This window comes from Erinaceus europaeus, chromosome 5 (genome assembly GCF_950295315.1).
Source record: "Erinaceus europaeus chromosome 5, mEriEur2.1, whole genome shotgun sequence".
Classification (NCBI taxonomy): Eukaryota; Metazoa; Chordata; class Mammalia; order Eulipotyphla; family Erinaceidae; genus Erinaceus; species Erinaceus europaeus.
Window position 1 is genome coordinate 56,833,382 of NC_080166.1, and position 21,940 is coordinate 56,855,321.

Here is a 21,940-nt window from a genome sequence, read left to right on the forward strand (position 1 = left end):
GTATCCGATCTCATAAAATCACGAGCATTAAATGTTCCCACTGTGGCATACCCACTGTGGGCACACATTTCAGAGAGCACAAGGACCCAGGTTCAAAGCCCTGATCCCTACCTGCAGGGAGGAAGCTTCATGAGTGGTGAAGCAGGGTTGCAGGGTTCTCTCTTTTTTCGCTCCATCTACCCTCTCCATTTCTCTGTCTCTAGCAAAAGAGGGGGGGGGAGAGAGGGGGTGAGAGAGAAAGGCGGGGGAGGCTGCTAGGAGTAGTGGATTCCTTGTGTAGGCACGGAGCTCCAGTGAGAACTATGGCGCCGGAGCTGAGTGGTGGTGCACCCTGTCAAGCACACATACTACCAATCACAAGGACCTGGGTTCAAGCCCCAGCTCCCCACCTGTAGGTCTGCACGTGTCTGTCTTTCTTTCCCTCTATCTTCCCGTCCTCTCCCAATTTCTCCTATGCTATCTAATGAAAATTAGAAGGAAAAAAATGGTCACTGGGAATGGTGGATTCCTAGTGCTGGCACCAAGCCCCAGCAATAACTCTGGCAGCAATAAACAAACAAACAACAAGGATTGCTTGCCATGGCAAGTTAAAGAAACAAACAAATGCTACAGTAAACATAAGGGCTCTCTAAGAGGTCTTAGCTTACTGACGATCTGTTTGCTGATAGTAACAAGCCGTCACCATTTGTACGTACTTCCTGCAAGGCACCTGGGAGACTAAGATCTCTTGACGCCAGCCGCCAGCACTAAGCGGTCAAATTAGAATCAAAGATTAAAAAAAAAAAAAAAAATCTCCAGCCTGTGATTCACTGTGTTGCTTAACAGCCCTTCAGGCTTTTTAGGACCCACCGCCCCGCCCCCCTCTGCACTCAGCTGAGTGTCATCACAAACGCCTCTGGGCATCTGCCAGAAAACCAGGGAAACCCGGCAGCCCTGCTACAATGATGTCCACCTCTGGGTGACTTGCCAACCCTGCTACAATCAGGGCAGGGTCAGTGGCTGCAGCTGTTGGGCTTTCAGAGCTTGAGCCTGAGAAACAGACCACAGGACAGGGAAAATGCAGGGCCTGAGAGGAAATGAGTGTCACACGCACTAAGGGGTGTCTTGGTCGATCAGAACGTGTCAGCTCATGACACCGAGGACCCCTCGGACTCCCCAGCTCAGCTGCCTGCTGTCAGGTGCTGGCAGGGAAGGCCAGGCAGTCTGCAGCCATGAGGTGCATCGCTACAGTTGCTTCCACATATTTCTAATATATAAATATATATATATTGGGTAGACAGCCAGAAATTGAGAGGGATGGGGTGACAGAGAGAGAGACAGAGAGACAACCGCTTCACCATCTGAAAGCTTTCCCTCTGCAGGTGGGGACTGGGGGCTTGAACCTGGGTCTTTTCACATTCTAACATGTGTGATACCACCCAACCCCTGCTTTCATATCTTAATACATCATGTAGAGAGTACAGAATCCTGTAAGTCACTGCCAGCTCAGACTGACAGGGACAAAGAGGTCACACAGGCTCCTGTGCTAAATATGAATAGACATGGGCCCTGGGTCAGATTGATGGGGTAAATAGTTAACGGTATTTATATAATTTTCACATGTTTGGGAGCCACTCTCTGCCCTGATCCAGCTTTCTAGTCCTATTTTCAACTCTGACATCATCTTTCCAGGCAAGACTTTTAGTCCACCTGCAGGTTACCTATCAGGCTCAGGCAAAAACTACTAAAGTCATAGGCCCCTTGGAATATACCTAAAATAGACTTCCTAGCTTCTTCCCACACGAAGACCCCTAATTTCATCTGCTCTATTCCTAACTTTGGGTTCCTGTTTATTAAACAATTTGTCCTGCTTTATATTTTACTGCCTTTGAGCCAAGCTGTAGGCGCTACCCAAGATTCCATCCTGACTTCCCTGGGCAGACAACCTCACCAATGAGTCCTGGAACCCCACCTCCCCAGAGCCCTGTCCAAATAGGGAAAGATAGAAACAGGCTGGGGGTGTGGATGGACCTGCCAACACTCATGTCCAGTGGAGAAGCAATTACAGAAGCCAGAACTCCCACCTTGTGCACCCCATAAAGAATTTTGGTCCATACTCCCAGAGGGATAAAGAATAGGGAAGCTTCCAGGGAGTCGGGTGGTAGCGCAGCGGGTTAAGTGCATGTGGTGCAAAGTGCAAGGACCGGGCGTAAGGATCCTGGTTCGAGCCCCCGGCTCCCCACCTTCAGGGACGTCCCTTCACAGGTGGTGAAGCAGGTCTGCAGGTGTCTGTTTTTTCTCTCCCCGTCTCTGTCTTCCCCTCCTCTCTCCATTTCTCTCTGTCCTATCCAACAACGACAACATCAATAGCAGCAGCAATAATAACCACAACAACAATGAAAAACAAGGGCAACAAAAGGGAAAATAAATATAAAAAATTGAAAAAAAAAGATAGGGAAGCTTCCAATGGAGGGGATGGGACATGGAACTCTGGTGGTGGGAACTGTGTGGAATTGTACCCCTGTGATCTGCAACCTTGTTCATCATTATTAAGTCACTAAAAAAACTTTCCACCAGAAATGTCATATGATTGCAACTGAAACTCCCCAGGCCCGGCCATAATACCTGGCTATCCCATTATTCTGTCTTAGCTACAAGCCGTTAAGCCTCCATCTAGTGGCTAGAAAACCCTTAAAAGATGGAGAGCAAGATGATGTTTACTTACTAGGGGAGAGGGCCGTTGTGTAAGCAGCATTAGCGGAACCAGTGCACACTCAGTGTCCGGTAGGTAGCCTGCTTACATCTTCAATTGGGACTTGAGTTGAACTATCCATATGGCTGGTGAGCTCGACAGTTTCACTTTACAGGTAGGTCTTAGACCTGTAGGCTCCCCTAGGGCTTACTCTGTCAGGAAGGCTTTTCCTGGCTCTCGCTCTTCCTTCCCTCATGCATCAAAGCAATTCACTTAGTCCTAGTCGTGGCGTGAGGACAGCCTCCTAGGATTTTAATACCGGGCCCTCTCCCGTCCACTTGACGCTGGAACTTGTCTGCCTGTCTCAGTCCAGAATCATTCCCCAGGCGGTGCTGTTCTCCAGGCACTAAACTCACCACCAGCTCTTTAACTCCTGATCAAGAATAACTATGTCAAGGCTGCTGGGTGGAGGTGCACTGCTTCAGAGCACATGTTACCAAGCACAAAGCCTGGAGTTCGAGCCCCCATTTCCCACGTGCCGACGCGGGAAGCTTCACGAGCAGTAAGGCAGGCCCGTAGGTGTCAATCTTTCTTCCCACCTCCCCCATTTCAATTTCTATTATATCTAATTAAAAAAAAGAAAGAAAAATATTTTTTAAATGGTGGGGTGCACCTGGTTGAGCACATATGTTACAATGCACAAGGACCCAGGTTCAAGCTCCCGGTCCCCAACTGCAGAAGGAAAGCTTTGCAAGTGGTGAAGCAGGGCTGCAGGTGTCTCTTTCTCTCTCGCTCTCTATTTCTCCCTCCTCTCTCAATTTCTCTCTGTCCTGTCCAATAAAATGGGAAAAATGGCCGCCAGGAGCAGTGGACTCAGTAGTGCAGGCACCAAGCCCCAGTGATAACCCTGGAGGCAAAGGAAAAACAAAACAAGAAATCTACCCCAAAGAAAAATGGTTTCCTTTACAGTCTTTTTCCTCCTCCCCTAAAGGTAGAGGCCGACAGAACAGCTTGTAGGGTGAGGGGTTTTTAGCAAGGCATCCAATTTAGAGCCGAGTAGAAACTGTTCCATGAGCCTAATGCTTACTAAGAGTCATCCAAAAGGCCAGCAAGATACTACACCTGCTTTACTAGACTTGACCCAGGTTCAGACCTGGCCTGCACTCCACTGGAAGGGGCTTTTGTTTCTAGTCATGGTGTGTGTTCCCCACCTGGAGTGGTGAAGCTCAAGGAAAACAAACAAACAAAACCAAAACCTGTCACTCGTGCCAGGCTCTCGTTGCGTATTACTGATAATACCCTCAACTGTGCTCAGGGTCTGAGATGTAGATAGATACTTTAGTCCCTGGGGGCCAGGCGGTGGTGCCTCTGGTCAAACTCACACATCACAGAGCACAAGGACACAGGTTCAAGCCCCTGGTCCCCACCTGCAGGGGGGAAGCTTCACGAGTCGCGGATCAGGGCTGCAGGTATCTCTCTCTCTTTCCCTTTCTTTCAATTTCTGGCTGTTTCTGTCTAATAAATAAAGAATTTTTAAAAAGCCACCTTGAGCTATGAATTTATCATGTAGGAACCACGCTCCAGCAGTAATCCTGGTGGCAATAATAATAATTAATACATATTTTTAAAGCCTGTCATAGAGGCTGGGTGGTGGCACACCCAAAGTTCAGCACACATATCGCCAAGAGCAAGGACCTGTGTTCGAGCCCGTTCCCCACCTGCAGGGGGGATGTTTCACTACCAGTGAAGCAGGTCTGCAGGTGTCTGTCTTTCTCTTAAATTCCTTCTTTCTCTTTTTTAATAAAAGGAAAGAAAGAAAGAAAGAAAGAAAGAAAGAAAGAAAGAAAGAAAGAAAAGGAGGGAAAAGATGGTCCCCAGAGCGGTAGATTCACAGTGCGGCACCAAACCCCAGTGGTAACCCTTACAGTGTAGAAAAAAAAAAAATTCTAAAAAAATCATAAAACCTACTTAGTTGATTTCTCTGGGATATTTTCTTTTCTTTTTCTGTATGTCAGCCCTCTTATATTTTAAAGGGGCATCCTGCCAGCTTCAATTACTGTGATTTCTGCTTATTTAAATGATTGCCAACAGTCTCATCCTCCTCAAAACAACTGCAGCCCTGGGGCGGGGTGGTGGCGTACCTGGTTGAGCACACACATTACAGTGCGCAAGGACCCTGCTCCCAACTGCAGGGGGGAAAGCTTCACGAGTGGTGAAGCAGGGCTGCAGGGCTGCAGGTGTCTCTCTGTCTCGCTTCTGTCTTTCTCCCTCTCTATCTTTCCCTTCCTTCTCAATTTCTCTATCTCTATCCAATAGTAAATAAATGAAAGATTGTTTTTTTTTAAAGGGAAGAATCAAATCAATTAAAAACAACAACAAACAATTGCAGTGTCAGCCCACTAGGGGTCTCTGCTCTGAAGTAGCTGTCTACATGTTCACGTCACACAGTCTGGCACTGAACACACCATCCCTCCATTATAAGGCTTTGCTGTCTGCATCACAGGCCTGGATGACAGTGTTGCTGTAAGTATGTCAGCAGCCCAGAGCTTCAAACAACACTCTTGCTCTTGAATTTTGTTTTGTAAAGAAACTAAAACACCTCTGACCTCTTAGATGCATTATTAAAAATACAAACAGTGGGTTACATCCTCATATTTAAGAGAAAGAGAGAAAGACAGACACCTGCAGACCTGCTTCACTGGTAGTGAAACATCCTCCGCTGCAGATGGGGAACAGGGGCTAGAACCCAGGCCCTTGCTCTTGGTGATGTGTGCGCTGAACTTTGGGTGAACCTCTATGATAGACTTTAAATATGTATGTGTGTGTGTGAACTAAGAGACCATAGAGATATGAAGAATTCATTTATAATGTGTTTTTTTTTTTTTAATGTCTTAAGGTTCGAATGATGAGACTTGTTTGACTCTCAAGAGCTGGAAGGGTCGCTGGAATCCTAACCTTAGTGAGGGCCAGCAGGTGGTGGCACATCTGGTTGGGCGCACATGTTACAGTGCACAAGGACCAGGGTTTGAGTCCCCAGTTCCCTCCTGCGGGGGTAAAACTCTGTAAGTGGTGAAGCAGGGCTGCAGGTGTCTTGTCTGTCTGTCTCCCCCTCTACCACCCCTTCCCTCTAGATTTCTGGCTGTCTCTATCCAATAAATAAAGATAATAAAAAAAATCTTATGATAAGGGGTCAGGTGGGTGGCTTACACTGTAATAATAAGTGTTAAAGATGAGCAAGGACCCAGGTTCAAGTCCCCAGTTCCCACCTGCGGGTGTGTGTGTGTGTGTGTGTATGTGTGCGTGTAGCTTCAGAGGTGATAAGCAGTGCTGAAAGTGTCTCTCTTCTGCTCTCCCTCTCAACTTCTGTGTGCGTTTTGTTAATATTTATTTATTTATTCCCTTTCGTTGCCCTTGTTGTAGCTATTGTTGGATAGGACAGAGAGAAATGGAGAGAGGCGGGGAAGACAGAGAGAGGGAGAGAAAGATAGACATCTGCAGACCTGCTTCACCGCTTGTGAAGCGACTTCCCTGCAGGTGGGGAGCCGGGGGCTCGAACCGGGATCCTTATGCCAGTCCTTGCGCTTTTCACTACGTGCACTTAACCTGCTGCGCTACAGCCCGACTCCCAATTTCTATGTTTCTATCCACAACAAATAAAATACTGGATAAAAAAAAAAGGAAGGAAGAAAAGAGAAAAAGAAAGAAAGAATGGGAGAGGAGGAGGATGGATGGAGATGATATCTTCAACCAGAGCCAGGGATACATACCAAGGCTGACAGCTACTTCATCCAGGGAGATGGTGGTCTTCTCACTTGATAAGGGGTAGCTTGGATAGCGAGCTAGAAACTTCTGGCACAGGAGCCCTAAGCTCTTCTGCTTTCTGCTTGGCCTCTGCTTTTCAAATCTATCCACAGCACTGTCCCCAACGACATCAAGCTGCAAGAAGGCGGACAGAAGGAGGGGGGGGGCACGGGGAGAGATGCCCCGGTTAAGATCCTCGTGCAGAAACTGCAATGGCCGGCCCTGGGAAAGGCACCCCAGACTCTGAATAAAATGACTTCCTGAGGTTCGCCTTCTTTGTTTTCTCTTTTCCCGGACTGAAAGATTTTTGCCTGTTTCCTTCATAACTGGAGGCCGAGTCTGCCGGTTAAGAGCTTTGACGAAATGCAGTCTCCTAAATATAGGTGGCTATGTTCTTGCTACTCTACTCCTGAGCTTCTCAGATTGCGGACAGACTTATTGAAGATGGAGCCGCGAATGCACACGAAGACTACAGTGAGATACCGCCTTATCTTTGTGAGAATGTCCCATGTCCCAAAGGACTGAAACAAGTGTTGGAGAAGATGGGGGGGTGGAGGGTAGGGGACACACTTCTGCACTGCCGGTGGGAGTGTAAAATGGTCCAGCCCCTGTGGAGAGCAGTCTGGAGAACTCTCAGAAGGCGAGAAGTGGACCTGCCCTATAACCCAGCAATTCCTCTCCTGGGGATTTACCCAAAGGGAAGAAATGCATCATCAGACATAAGAAAGCATTGTGAAAAAAAATGATACTGGGTATTATCATGCACAAGACTTGGGCTCAAGACCCCAGTCCCCACCTGCGGGGGGGGGGAGTTTCATGAGCAGTGAAGCAGGGCTGCAGGTGTCTCTCTGTCTATCTCCCTGTCTCAAAAAAAAAAAAAAAAGTCACCCTGAACAGTGAATTCATTGTGTAGGTACCAGTCCCTAAAGACAACCTTGGTGGCAAATAAATACATAAAGAAATCAAACTGAGCTTTGGACTGAATTGTCACTGCAAACTTGAATTTGAGGACTTAAAAAAAAAAAAAAAAAAACATGAATAGGGGCCAGGCAGTGGCACATCTTATTGGGTACACGTTACAGTGCACAAGGACCCGGGTTCAAGCCCCCTAGTCTAAACCTGTGGGGAGTGAGGGGAAGCTTCATGAGAGGTGAAGCAGGGCTGCAGGTGTCTCTTCCCCGCTTTATCTCCGCCATCCCTCTCCATTGCTCTGTGTCTCTATCCAATACTAAGCAAAGAAATAAAATAACCAAGGCAATCAAGCAAGATGAAAACAAAGCAACGCAAACAAACAGGACACCCCAGTAAGAGCTGTGAATGAGATGAAAGCCCCATCATGACAGCAAGGCCCATGCACCTGCAGGGAGTCTGTGTAGGCTGAACCCTTGTTCTCAATGGGCCTGAACAGCTCCTTCTTCTTCTCCCGGTCTCTGATGTCCGGGCTGGCTGCACTGATGAGTATCTTCAGGTTGGCCGTGGGCGTCCATGGCTCTGCCTGCTGCTGCTGCCTGTCTGCCGGCTTCACGGGCGTGATGGGGTTCCTTTCCGGGCTAAAGATCTTCTGCTTTGACAAATCTATTGGTTCATTTTTTATTGGTGTCTTCGGGGCCATCCTGGACAGGTCCACAAAAATATTTTCCTATTTAAACAAACGAAAGAGTTCCTTTGAGCAAAAAAGAAACAGAAGAAGAAGAGGAGGAAATGCCATGTCCCTATCAAACCAGAAACGAAGGGTCTGACAAAGTCAGCACCTGGGAACCACATCTTCAAGGAAGACTGATTCTGGGAACGGGACGTGGCATGCCGATTAAATTTAGATTACAATCCCCCTTATTCTTATGATCACAATGAGTCTTATGTTTGGCGGGAACAGGTGGGGATAAGCTGCCCTGGTCTATAGATTAATAACAAATGACCAGGATACTCAGTCACTGATTCCCGGAGCCCCAGCCTGGGATACAGTCCCTGATGACTCACATTTCCAAGAAATAGAAACTGAAGAAAAACCCAGAGTTCAGCAAGTTAGAAAACCAGACAGAGGGTCCTACCACAGACCAGCACCTACAGTTATGGCCAAATGGGGACCAGCTTACCCCATGGGTGGTGGACTGTGGTTTCCTCCCTATCTTTACCGCAAATATATACCTAAGCCCACCCTTTGCACTATACCAGTGCCTACATGCAGGGTGACAGAAAAGTTAGTATTAATGACACTCGTGTATCCTGGTATAGTTTGCCCTTTTTAGAAAGATGAGCAAGAAGCAGACCTCCTTGGTGTTTGCTTCCTCTCAGAACACGTTATAAATTATATACCCAATTGACACATTTGTGGCGCACCAGATACAGAGACTGCGGTAGATCTAGAGTCCCTAATGTAGATAAATTAAAATTAGAAAATATATTAAAAAGTACTGAGCCAAAAGAGGTATCAAGAATAGAAGACATACATACACTTTCAAGAAAATTTCTCAATCAGACATGTTGCCCCCTTAGAAGCCAAAACCTTAGCTTACGCTGCCTCCCCCATGATTAAGGAGGGAGTTAGATTTTCACAATAAGGAGAAAGTTAAATTTTTACAGAGAGCTCCTACTCATGAATGCATTGCAGGTTACTCCCGCAGGGCTTGACACTCCCTTGAAATAACCACAATGATCAGAAATGCTTTACTTTCTGTTCCAGTTTCCTGCTTTCAAAATATCATGTAAATGCTAAAAAAAAAAAAAAAAGTATATAAACGCTTGCCTGTCTAATAAACATTGAGCTCAGATTCACCCTCCAATAGAGTGTGGTGTCTATCTGTTCTCCCTTGCGTCGACTCCTGACCCACCCGGGGTTCTCTTCAGCAGACCCTGACATCTCCTGCTGCTCCCCAGCCTGAGCGATCCGTCGCAGGAGCTATCAGCTAAGAGGGCACTGTCTCCCCACTGGGGATGAAGAGAAGACACACACAGACTGTAAGCTGGGGAACAGGGACCGTTAGAAGCATTCATGGAAGTGAGGCAGTGGCTCCAATGACAGGTGGATTATGGTCTCCTAACTCTTCATTTTATTTATTTTTATTTTTTTATTGCCATGAGGGTTACTGCTGGGGTTTGGTGCCTGCAGCAAGACAGAGTAAACTCTCTTAGAGGTCTCCCCCCACCTCCTTTTTGATAGAGAGAAATTGAGAGGGACAGGGGAGATAGAGGAGAGAAGGGGCCTCGGTGGTGACGCACCTAGTTAAGTGCCCATAGTACTAAACTCAAGTACCTGGGTTCGAGACCCCACCTGCAGCAGGGATGCTTAACGAGTGGTGAAGCAGGTCTGCAGGTATCTCTCTTTCTCTCTCTCTATCTCCCTCATCCCTCTCAATTTCTCTCTGTCCGATTGAACAAAATAGAGAAAAGAAAAGAGAGAACCGCAAGGATCCCAGTTCAAGCCCCCGGCTCCCCACCTGCAGGGGAGTCGCTTCACAGGCGGTGAAGCAGGTCTGCAGGTGTCTGTCTTTCTCTCCCCCTCTGTCTTCCCTTCCTCTCTGTCCTACCCAACAACGATGACATCAACAACAACAGTAATAACTACAACAAAATAAAAAACAGAAGGGCAACAAAAGGAAAAATAAATAAATTTTTAAAAAAATAGGAGAGGGAGAGAGTCCTACAGCCCCACTTCACTTCCCTCCAGCAGGTGGGGCCTGGGGCTGGAACCTGGGTTCTCACACACGGTAATGTGTGCACGACCAGGTGTGGCTGCAGTCTGCCGGTATTTGAAAACACTTAGTTTCTACGGCATCTCTGTGAAAGAGAGGGTCTCACTGGTAAGCACCTTAGGGAACGGGACGGACAAATGTGACCGGTGCTTATTGCTTCCAAGTGCTCTAAGTAAATCCTGTCAACAAAGAGCCAAATCACAGAGGGGCTTCCAACAAGATGGCCAGTTCAAAGCAAGCAGGAGAGCTGGGTGGCTAACGTTACTCTCCTACAGCTGTGCTTCTCAGAAGGTCTGTGTATTATTTCTAAACTGCTGCGCACCGTCACGTGGCCTCCTGGAGGTGTATGGTAGGTAGCTCCTGTCACATGTTCACTGCCTGCCTTGAAGCTGTCACTTGAGCGCACCTGCAGGCCTCGATTTCATGGGACAGCACCAAGTTGCCAGGACCTAGCATTCAAGCTCTGCTCTTCATTTTTTTGCAGCCTAGGAGGAGTTTTGGGCTAGCAACTTCCCCCTCCAAAAAAAAAAGACTGGTTTAAAGATAAGAAAACATCTTTTTTGTACATAGCCAGTAGGCATATTTCAGTTATATTCCAAAGGGCCTGTGGCTATACTAGTTTTTTTTTTCTTCCCCCTGAGCCTGATCTGATATGCGAGTGGATCTGATATGCCTACTAGCTATCTACACAACAGAGACACCACCACCCCCAAAAAAAAAAAAAAAAAAAAAAACTCTTTATCTGTACTATTCCAGCCTTCAGGTTCATGATTGGTCAACAATTTGTTTGGCTTTATATGTTAACTCTCTTTTCAGCCACCAGGTTTCAGATGCTAAGATGATGCCAGCCAGACTTCCTGGACAGACAACCCCACCAGTGTGTCCTGGAGCTCCGCTTCCCCACTAGGGAAAGAGAGAGACAGGCTGGGAGTATGCATCGACCTGTCAATACCCATGCTCAGCAGGGAAGCAATTACAGAAATCAGACCTTCCACCTTCTGCATCCCACAATGACCCTGGGTCCATACTCCTAGAGGGATACAGAACAGGAAAGCTATCAGGGGAGGGGATGGGATACAGAGATCTGATGGTGGGAACTGTGTGGAGTTGTACCCCTCTTATCCTATGGTTTTGTCAGTGTTTCCTTTTTATAAATAAATAAAAATAAATATATACATCAGTAATCCCTCCAATAAAAACATTTTTTAATGGCAACATTTAAAATTTAGTAGCTGTGGGGAAAAAATTATGTTTTTAAGTCAATGCAATTAGTAAATTTCTGGAGCACTGAAATTAAACATTAATTATTTTTAAGAAGCTTATCTTATGTTAAGCGGGTCAGTAATTTTAAATATTCCAAAATAAAGTATACTTATAAAGTGTGAGAGAAAAAAAAAAGATAAAACATCAACATGAAAAGGATGACAGCGGACCTAGTGGGGGTTGTACTATTATGTGGAAAATTGAGACGTGTTATGCATGTACAAACTATTGTATTTACTGTTGACTGTAAAACATTAATCCCCCAATAAAGAAATTTAAAAAATAAAAAAATAAACGAAGCAAGCAAGTAGAAAGACCTAAAAAAAAAAAAAATCAACAATGGGTCCACTAACCCATTACTGGGGGGAAAAATATATATACTATACAGAGCCCACACTGGAAGCTACCAAGTAACTGAAACAAATTTCTCTCTCTCCTTCTTTCTCTCTCTCTTTTTAAACAGTTTTCTTTTTTTATTTATGTATTATTGGATAGAGACAGAGAGAAATTGACAGGGGAGGGAGAGATAGAGAGGGGAAAAGACAGAGAGACACCCACAGTCCTGCCTCACCACTCATGAAGCTTTCCCCCTGCAGGTGGGAACCAGGGCTTTGAACCTGGGTCCTTGCACACTGTAATGTGTGTGCTTAACCAAGTGTGCCACCACCTGGCCCCTCTTCTTTCTTTTTATTGCCACCAAGGTTATCAGTTATCCCTGGAACTCTTTTTTTTTGGTGGGCTGGTGTCTACAAAAGGAATCTACTACTTCTAACAGTCATTTCTCTTTTTTGGAGATATATATATATATTAGAGAGAGAAGGGAGGGGTGAACTTTCACCATTCAAAACCACAAAGATTGTGCCCTTCCTAGAACGGAATTCACCCCTGGGCAATGGTATCTGACATAATCTTGAAAGCAGGTGAGCTAAGTACCTGTCCTTCTCTTTCCTGGACAAGAACCTACAGTGAACTGCCCCGTGCCTGGGTGTGAGTGAACAGTGGGTTGGTTGAAAAGAAATGCTTTGCTCAGAAGACTTCTGTGAGCACCTATGTTCATAGCTGCACTGTCTGTAATCACCAGAACCTGGAAGCAATGCAGATGTCCTACATCAAATGAGTGGTTTAAAAAATTGTGGTATATATACACAATGGAATACTATTCAGCTGTTGACAATGAGGAAGATGTTTCCTTTGCATCATCTTGGATGAAACTTGAGGACATCATGTTTAGTGAGATTTAATAATAAAAAAAAGGATGAATATCAAATGATCCCACTTATTAGTGGGACTTAATAAAATTGGGATGGGAAGGGAGAACACAGGGTGAGACATGGACTAGACATGGGGTATTGCACCAGAGCAAAGGACTCTGGGGAGGGAGGGAGAGCACAGAGTGAGACATGCATGGACATGGGGTATTGCACCAGAGCAGAGGACTCTGGGGAGGGAGGGAGAGCACAGAGTGAGACATGGACTGGACATGGGCTATTGCACCAGAGCAAAGGACTCTGGGGAGGGAGATCAGAGTGAGATATGGACTGGACATGGTGTTATTGCAACAAAGGACTCTGGGAAGGGAGGGAGAGCACAGAGTGAGACATGGACTGGACATGGGGTATTGCACCAGAGTAAAGGACTCTGGGGAGGGAGGGAGAGCACAGAGTGAGACATGGACTGGACATGGGCTATTGCACCAGAGCAAAGGACTCTGGGGAGGGAGAGCACTGCTATACTGCACTGTAAAGCATTAACCCCCTCAATCAAAAAGATAGAGAAAGAGAAGCCAGGTGCTGGCACACCTGGTTAAGTACTCACATCACAGTGCACAAGGACTCAGTTTCAAGCCCCCGGTCCCCGCCTACAGGGGGAAAGCTTCACAAGTGACAAAGCAGGGCTGCAGGTGTCTCTCTGTCTCTCCCTCTCCCTCCCCTCTCAAGTTCTCTCTGTCTCTATCCAATAATAAATAATGAAAAGATAAACAAACAAAAGAATTACCAAAAAAAAGTTTATTTTCAAAGGTGCTTTTCTATAACTAAGCAGCCTATGGAAAGGGGAAGACTGCTCAGGAGTTGTTACCAGCAGGCCAACTCTTAGCTGGGGAAGCTGTGTCTCTCCAGAACAGGAAGTGAGGAACAGAGCACTACCCCCCCCATGACCAAGAAGGTTATCAACTACTGTATTTTAATGGTTTATAGTCATTAATAAAATACAGTAGTTGGTCCATGTGTCACATTTCTGTTTTCCACATCACACTCTAACCCCACCTAGGTCTTCCTCTGCCATCATATTGCAGGACCTGAACCCTCCCCCCAACCCCAGAGTCTTTACTTTGGTGCAATACACCAACTCCAGTCCACGTTCTGCTTAGTGATTTCCCTTCTGATCTTGTTTTTCAGCTTCTGTCTATGAGTGAGATCATCCCCCTATCTATCCTTCTCTTTCTGACTGGTCTCACTTCACAGGATTCCTTCAAGCCCCTTCCAAGATGGGGTGAAGAGGGTGAAATCACCATTTTTAATAGCTGAGTAGTATTCCTGGGATGCACTGGATCGACCTTCTCGTGGTGCATCCCGTGAGTACCCATTCATTGGGGAAACTGACGATCCTTTCTAGCCGACTGAATCCACATGGATCCCAGTCACTTTCAAAGCCAGCAACAAGCAGCTCCTGATAGCTTTCAACCTGACCTGTTGACTGGCTACGGAAGAAGGGCAAACGCTAGAAGAAGAAGTAGTATTCCATTGTGTAGACAGACCACAACTTACTCAGCCACTCATCTGTTGTTGGACATGTGGGTTACTTCCAGGTTTTAGCTATTACAAATTGTGCTATGAATGTAGGTATACACAGATCTTTCTTTCTTTTTTCTTCTTTAAGGAACATAATTTTTCCCCCTCCAGGGTCATCACTGGGGCTCAGTGCCTGTACCATGATTCTACTGCTCCTGGAGGCTATTCCCCCCCCCTTTGTTGCCCTTGTTGTTGTTATAATTATTGTTATTAATTACAGTTGTTGTTCTTGGACAGGATAGAGAGAATTTGAGAGAGGCTCTAACTGGGATCCTTACGCAGGTCCTTGCGCTTTCCGCCATGTGTGCTTAACCCGCTGTGCTACCCCCTGGCTCCCTACACAACTCTTTTTTTTTTTGGGGGGGGGGTGAATGTGTTTGGTTCTTTGGGATATAAACTCAGGAGAGAAGATGTAGGGTGACAGGGCAGGTCCACTTCTAATCTTCTGAGCGTTCTCCACAGACTGCTCTCCACAGGGGCTGGACCCACTGACATTCCCACCAGCAATGCAGGAGTCATTCACCCCTCTTCACAAGCCTCCACTAACAAGCAATTAGTGTTTTTATAGTGGAACCCCCCAGGGGGGCGCCAGATATCTCCCCTGTACTAAGCCCTCCTCCCATCCTGTGACATGGGTACCATGTTCCCTAGTCTACAGAAAGCCACGTCACAGAGACCTTAAAGGACCTGCCCAAGGTCACACCTGACTTCGCAGAGCAGAGGACAGGCCAGTGATGGGCCAGAGACAAGCAAAAACAGAAGCTTCTGGAATTCTATCTCAAGAAAAAATAAGTCAATGCAGGGATAAGTCAATGCAGCTTCAAAAGTAGCCCTTCATAGGCTCCCCACATCTCAGGAGAGGACAAATGGGGGCGCAGGCAGAGGGGGCCCTGAGGGGCTGCTTCTCAGTAGCCAGTGTGAGCAAGTTTCTCTTTCGCATCCTGATGCTCTCAGAAATCTGACCCCACAATGACCCTGGGTCCATGCTCCCAGAGGGATAAAGAACAAGAAAGCCATCAGGGGAGGGGAGGGGATACGGAGTTCTGGTGGTGGGAACTGTGTGGAGTTGTACCCCTCTTATCCTATGGTTTTGTCAATGTTTCCTTCTTATAAATTATTCCCCAACTCTTCATCTGCACTATTCCAGCCTTTAGGTCCATGATTGTTCAACAACTTGTTTGGCTCTATATGTTAACTCTCTTTTCAGCCACCAGGTTCCAGATGCTAGCATGATGCCAACTGGATTTCCCTGGACAGACAACCCCACCAATGTGTCCTGGAGCTCTGCTTCCCCAGAGCCCCACCCTACTAGGGAAAGAAAGAGGCAGGTTGGGAATATGGATCAATCAGTCAACACCCATGTTCAGTGGGGAAGCAATTACAGAAGCCAGACCTTCCACCTTCTGCATCCCACAATGACCCTGGGTTCATACTCCCAGAGGGATAAAGAATAGGAAAGCTATCAAGGAAGGGGATGGGATACAGAGTTCTGGTGGTGGGAACTGTGTGGCGTTGTACCCCTCTTATCCTACGGTTTTGTTAATGTCTCCTTTTTTAAATAAAATAATTTTTAAAAAAATAAAAGGAAAAAATAAATAAAGAAAGAAAGAAAGAAAGAAAGAAAGAAAGAAAGAAAGAAATCTAACCCCAGAGGCATCTGATTGTTCCTTGCATAGAGTGAGTATACAGTACAACTTAGCCATTTTCTCTCTTTCTCCCCCCCACCCCTCTTTTTTGCCACTAGGGTTATCACAGGGGTTCAGCGCCTCTGCCTGGCCCCACTGTTTTCTCCCCCTCTTAATTTCTTTCTGTCCTGTCAATTAAAATAGAAAGGGGGGTGGGGAATGGCTACCAGAAGCAGTGGCTTGATAGTGTAGGCACCGAGCCCCAGCAATAACCCTGGTGGCAATTAAAAAAATAATAACAATAAAATAAAGTAAAAACCACAGTCCTTCTAGAGCCTCACTCTTTTCTTTTGTCCATTCTGCCTGATCTCAGCCCTTCCCTTATCTCTCTGAGCCCTCTGCTCTACATATGACATGACTTTACAGCCTGCCTGGTGTTGGCCACTTTGGTTGGTCACTTTGGTTCCCAAAGTCAAAGCAACTATCAGTATTCTCTTTATATATATATATATAGTGGGAGTCACAGTTCTGGCAAGTGGGAACCAGTAGCTTGAACCTAGATCCATGTGCATGGTAGCATGTGATTTCAACTGAGTGCAATACCATCTAACTCAAGATAGCTAACGGTCTCCAAGGATTCTCTTAGAGATAAGGAGTTCCCCAATGCAGGAAGCTATCAAGTCTGGCTTCACAGAGCTTCAAAATGCCAGTATCCCACCCTCTAACTATAGGCTGTCCCTGATTTGGATAATGATTTGACTGTGCCTGCAATAAATAGTCTTTTTGTGGAAAACAACAACAACAATTCTGGTGCAAAATACTCCAAATTCAGTCAAATTCTGTCTTGTGTTTCCCTTTCTGTTCTTCTTTCTCAATTTATTTTTCGAGTGGGATCATCCTATACTAATCTTTCTCTTTCTGGCTGCTGTAGCCTCTTCCAACATGAAGACCCCAAATTTCACCTGCTATAATCTTGCATTTAGGTTCCTGATTATTAAACCATTTATTCTGTTTTATATATTAATGCTTTTCAGCCACCAAGTTCCAAACTTCCCTGGGCAGACAACCTCACCAATGTGTCCTGGAACCTCCCCTCCCCAGAGCCCTGACCCCACTAGGGAAAGAGAGAAACAGGCTGAGGGTGTGGATCCACCTGCCAACACCCATGTCCAGCAGAGAAGCAATTACAGAAGCCAGACCTCCCACCTTCTGCACCCCATAAACAATTTTGATCCATGCTCCCAGAGGGATAAAGAAAAGGGGAGTTTCCAATGGAGGGGCTGGGACAGGGAACTCTGGTGGTGGGAACTGTGTGTAATTGTACCCATTATCCCATAATCTTGTAAATCATTATTACATCACACATAAAATAAATAAAATAATAAATTAAATCCCAAGGCAGTTTCTATGCATTTGGATTTTTATATCCAAAGTTCCTAAAAACCTGGTTTATTATACCACTTGCTTGGGGTTAAAAAATGCCAAGACATGAAGTAGGAAGAAGTTATTTTCAGTGGAGTGCTGACTGGTGTGAGCACAATGACAGTCAAGGCACTGCTGTGGCCAGTGTCCTTCATAACATAGCAGTGTGAGTACTCAGAGTATGCTGATGGGGGTTAATGACTTTAGCTCTTGACGCCAGTCATAGGAGCTCTGCACAGAATAGCTTTCAGGCAGGTTCACTAGCATGAATACCATCCCCTGGCATTTTCTTTTTACTAGCTCACCACATGGGGCACTGTCTGTTTTTCTAGCCTGGATTAATTCTACTCTCAGCCAAAAGAGTTCCCATAAATAGGTTCCAACATTCTTATTTTGTTTTTCTTTAATGTGGGGATTCATGGTTTACAGTTGAATGTAAAATAGAGCAGTTGGTCCATGTGTCACATTTCTCAGTTTTCCACATCACAATCTAAACACCGACGCCCCCCACCCCATGTCCTCCTCTGCCATCATGTTCCAGGACCTGTACCCCCCCCACCGAGGCCTTTACTTTGGTGTGATACACCATCACCATTACGTCTACCCTCTTTCCACTGCACAGATCCTAGGAAATCTTCCCAATAAAAGTTTGTTACTATTATTTACTTTCAAAACAGCTCATTTCTGCAACGTTCACCAAGGTGAGCTATTAAAGGTTCATATCCAACTGGTGTGCAGGGAGCAGTTAACATGGGGTCAGGCAGTGCCATCTCACGGCAGCCAAAGGATGCCTACCTTTTGGGCATTTTCCTCAATTGCAAAATCCAGTCTGGGCTGCCTGGGACTGGTCAGGTCCTTTAGTGTTAAACAGTTCACCTCCATCTGCAATGCACAACAATCACATGAGAAAAAAAACGGACTTCAATGACGAGATGAGATTTCCCCTTCTCCAGCAAAAAGAGGAACTCTTTGCTCTAAACATGAACTTCTTCCAAAACCTGGGAGCAGGGGCCACCCCCCCCCCAACTCTTCACCTGCATGGGGCTCATCTTAAAACACCTGACACGAAGCACAGGGCCTCGCAGGTCAACTGATCTGGAGGAACTGAGGGTGGGGGATTTGAATCTGGGGGAAAGGAAACTTGATAAATTGACCAAGCCCAGCAAAGTCCATCCTGGATCCCAAAAACACCCCAAAGGAAACCCTTCAGCGGACCTCCTATCTCCAGCATGGCCGAGCCTCCTGCACCCAGCCAGACACCCAGTCCCCAGCGAGCCCCCTGCACCCAGCAGGGGGGCCCCAATCTGAAGCCCTGTACCCTAATGGACCCCCAAGTTCTGAGCATAGGCAAGCCCCTTACACCCAGTGGGACCATCCTAGTCCCCAGCAAGCCCCCTACACAAGCTGACCCGCCAGTCCCATGCAAGCCCCCTTCATCCCAGCATGAGCCCCCTAGTCCCCTGCAAGACCCCTTCTCACAGCCGGACCAGTCCAGAGCAAGCCCATGCAGCAGTAGGACCCCCAAGTCCTGTGCAAGACCCCTGCACCAGCCAGACTACCAGTCCCCTGCAAGCACCCTGCCCAACCCCCTAGTACCGTGCAAGCCTCCAGTATACAGCTGGACCCCCAGTCCCGGGCAAGCCCCCTATACCCAGATGAACCACCTAATCTCCAGCAAGTCCCCACCTCCCTGCCAGACTCACAGTCCTGGGTAAGCCCCCTGTACAGAGCTGGACCCTCCAGTCCTATGCAAGCCCCCTGCAACAACTGGACCCCCAGTCCCAGGCAAGTCCCCTGTACTCAGCTGGACCATCCAGTCCTACGTAAGCCCCTTCTTCCCTGCCGGACCCCCAGTCTGGTGCAAGCCTCCTGCACCAGCTGGAGGCCCCAGTTCCCTGCAAGCACCCTCCTCACAGCCAGATGGCCAGGCCCAAGCAAGCCCCTGCACCAATCGGACCCCCCAGTCCAGTGCAAGCCCCCTTCCCAGCTGGACCCCCAGCCCTATGCTAACCCAACCTCCCCACCGGGCCTCCAGTCCTGTGTAAGCCCTCTGCACCAACCGGACCCGCAGTCCGGTGCAAGCCCCCTGTACCCTGCCAGAACACCTAGTCCCGTGCCAGCCCCCTGTACCAGCTGACCCCCAATCCTGTGCAAGCCCCTATACCCAGCTGAACTCCCCAATCCTGAGCAAGTTCCCTCTTCCCTTCCGGACTCCGAATCCTGTGCAAGTCCCCTGCACCAGCAGGACCCCCAGGTCCCATACAAGCCACTCCTTCCGGCAGGACCCCCAATCCAGTGCAAGCCCCCTGCACCAGCCGGACCCCCAGTCTGGTGCAAGCCCCTGCAAAAGCTGGACCCCCCATTCCTGTAAAAGCTCCCAGCACCAGCCGGCCCTTCAGTCCCATGCAAGCCCTTTGCACAAGCCGGACCCCCAGACCCGTGTAAGTCCCTTCCTCATGGCAGGACCCCCAGGCCCGTGCAAGCCCCCTAACCAGCCGGACCCCCCCAGTCCCGTGCAAGCCCCCTGCACCAGTCAGACCTCCCAGTCCCGCGCAATCCCCCTGTACCCTGCCGGACCTCCAGTCCCGTGCAAGCCCTCTGTACCCTGCCGGTCCTCCAGTCCCGTGCAAAGCCCCTGTACCCTGCCGGTCCTCCAGTCCCGTGCAAACCCCCTGTACCCTGCCGGACCTCCAGTCCCGTGCAAGCCCTCTGTACCCTGCCGGACCTCCAGTCCCGCGCAAGCCCCCTGTACCCTGCCGGACCTCCAGTCCCGCGCAAGCCCCCTGTACCCTGCCGGACCTCCAGTCCCGCGCAAGCCCCCTGTACCCTGCCGGACCTCCAGTCCCGCGCAAGCCCCCTGTACCCTGCCGGACCCTAGTCCCGTGCAAGCCCCTGCACCAACCGGACCCCCAGTCCCGTGCAAGCCCCTTGTACCCTGCCGGACCCCGAGTACCGTGCCAGCCCCCTGCACCAACCGGACCCCCAGTCCTGTGCAAGGCGCCTGTACCCTGCCGGACCCCCAGTCCCGCGCAAGCCCCTGCACTAGCCAGACCTCCCAGTCCCGCGCAAGCCCCTGCACCAACCGGACCTCCCAGTCCCGCGCAAGCCCCCTGCACCAGCGGGGCGGAACTGGCGTGCGACGCCCCACGCGCCAGCCGGGGGTCTCCCGCACGATCGCCGCAACCCGGGGGGGTGGGTGGAGGGATGGAGAGAGGCAGCCGGCAGGTTCGCCTCCCACCCCCACCCCGGTTCCCGCCTCCCCTCCCGCGCCCGGGACGCACGCCACCACTTACACCGGCTTTCCGGAGGAGCCACCCTGCCGGCTCGGGGCCGCGCGATCGGCGGGGCCGGGCGCTCAGCTGTGTGCCCGCGGTGTGGGCGAGCGAGGCGGGAGCACCCCCGCCGCAGGGACCCCGCGCCCAGCTTCCCCGGCGCCACCCGCCCGGCTCCGCGCTCAAACACCTCCTCTGGCGCCTTGAGACCGAATTCCAGAGCCGGCCAATGAGCGCGGGCCGCCCGAGAGGCCTCGGCCAATCAGAAGGCGGCACGGCCGGCTCTCCGCGGCTTGGCGCTAGCGGCCGCGCGCTCCTGCCCGGCCCGCCCACGTGGTCGGCGCGGCCCCGCCCCCTTCCGGGTACCTGGATTCCCGGGCCGCGGGAAGCGGCTGGGGTGGGCGCGCTTTTGTCGTGCGGTCCAGACGGACGCTGGGACCCGGGCTTTGCCGCGCCTGCAAACCGCCGGCTGGGCCCGGGGCGGGGCGAGCAGATGGAGGCTGGAAAGCCGATCCCGCGTCCCCCCCGGGCCTCCCCGGCAACCTGCACGGCTCCCACGCCGCCCGGGCTTGTCCAGGCCGAAATCCCAGCCCCGGCCGGCCGGGCACACACGTGGGTCATGGTGCCCGCCGCGCGGGGACCCCAGATGGCGCGCCCTTAGTGCTGCTGCAAACCCAGCGGCACGCTGCTGGTGGTTTTTGTTTGTTTGCTTGTTTGTTTGCAAGCCTGCAGAAGTTTCATGGTGGCGTTCCGTTCTGGGAACAGACATCGCCCACAGCAAAGAAAGAAGGAGAAGAGGGGGCCAGGCGGTGGCGCACCTGGCTGAGCGCACGCATTACAGTGCGCAAGGATCTGGGTTCAAGCTCCTAATCCCCACCTGCAGCGGGAAAGCTTCCCGAGTGGTGAAGCAGGGCTGCAGGTGTCTCTCTGTCTCTCTCCTCTGTCTCCCCTCCCCTCTCAATTTCTCTCTGTCTCTAGCCAACAAGTAACAGATTAAAAAGAAAAAATGGTCCCCCAAAGAAGAAACCAGGAGAAACCTCAGTACATGATTCCTTTTTTTAAATATTGTTTTTGACATTTATTTATTATTGGATAGAGGCAGAGACAAAGGGGGGATAGAGACACCTGCAGCCCTGCCTCACCGCTCCCGAAGCTTTGTTTTTTTTGCTGGTGGGGACTAGGGGCTTGAACCCACCCGGGTCCTTGCATACTGTAATGCGCCTGCTTAACCAGGAGCACCTCTGTCAGGCCTCCATTATATAATTCTCTGCAATGAGTGTGTTGACATTTTGAGAAGACATCGAGAAAATTTCCTCAATGTCGTTGATTTTTTTTAAAAAAACCTGTTTCACTTCCTTGTACTGTAGTTGCCTATGTAAATTCTGAAGGCTAATAACAGACAACCATG

General features: G+C 49.0%; 1 protein-coding gene across 1 annotated transcript in view; it reads right to left on the reverse strand.

Annotated features, from left to right (window-relative positions):
- Nucleotides 1-20,706, reverse strand: part of E2F7 (E2F transcription factor 7) — a 66,860-nt gene extending 46,154 nt beyond the window's left edge. Inside the window, exons 1-4 of the mRNA XM_007529624.2 lie at nt 20,554-20,706; nt 18,056-18,142; nt 7,830-8,111; nt 6,439-6,607 (exon numbers count right to left, since the gene is read on the reverse strand). Coding sequence (XP_007529686.1) covers nt 6,439-6,607; nt 7,830-8,111; nt 18,056-18,142 — 538 coding nt within the window. The 5' untranslated portion in view covers nt 20,554-20,706. The remainder of the gene's footprint in view (nt 1-6,438; nt 6,608-7,829; nt 8,112-18,055; nt 18,143-20,553) is intronic.
- Nucleotides 20,707-21,940: the final 1,234 nt, after the last annotated feature.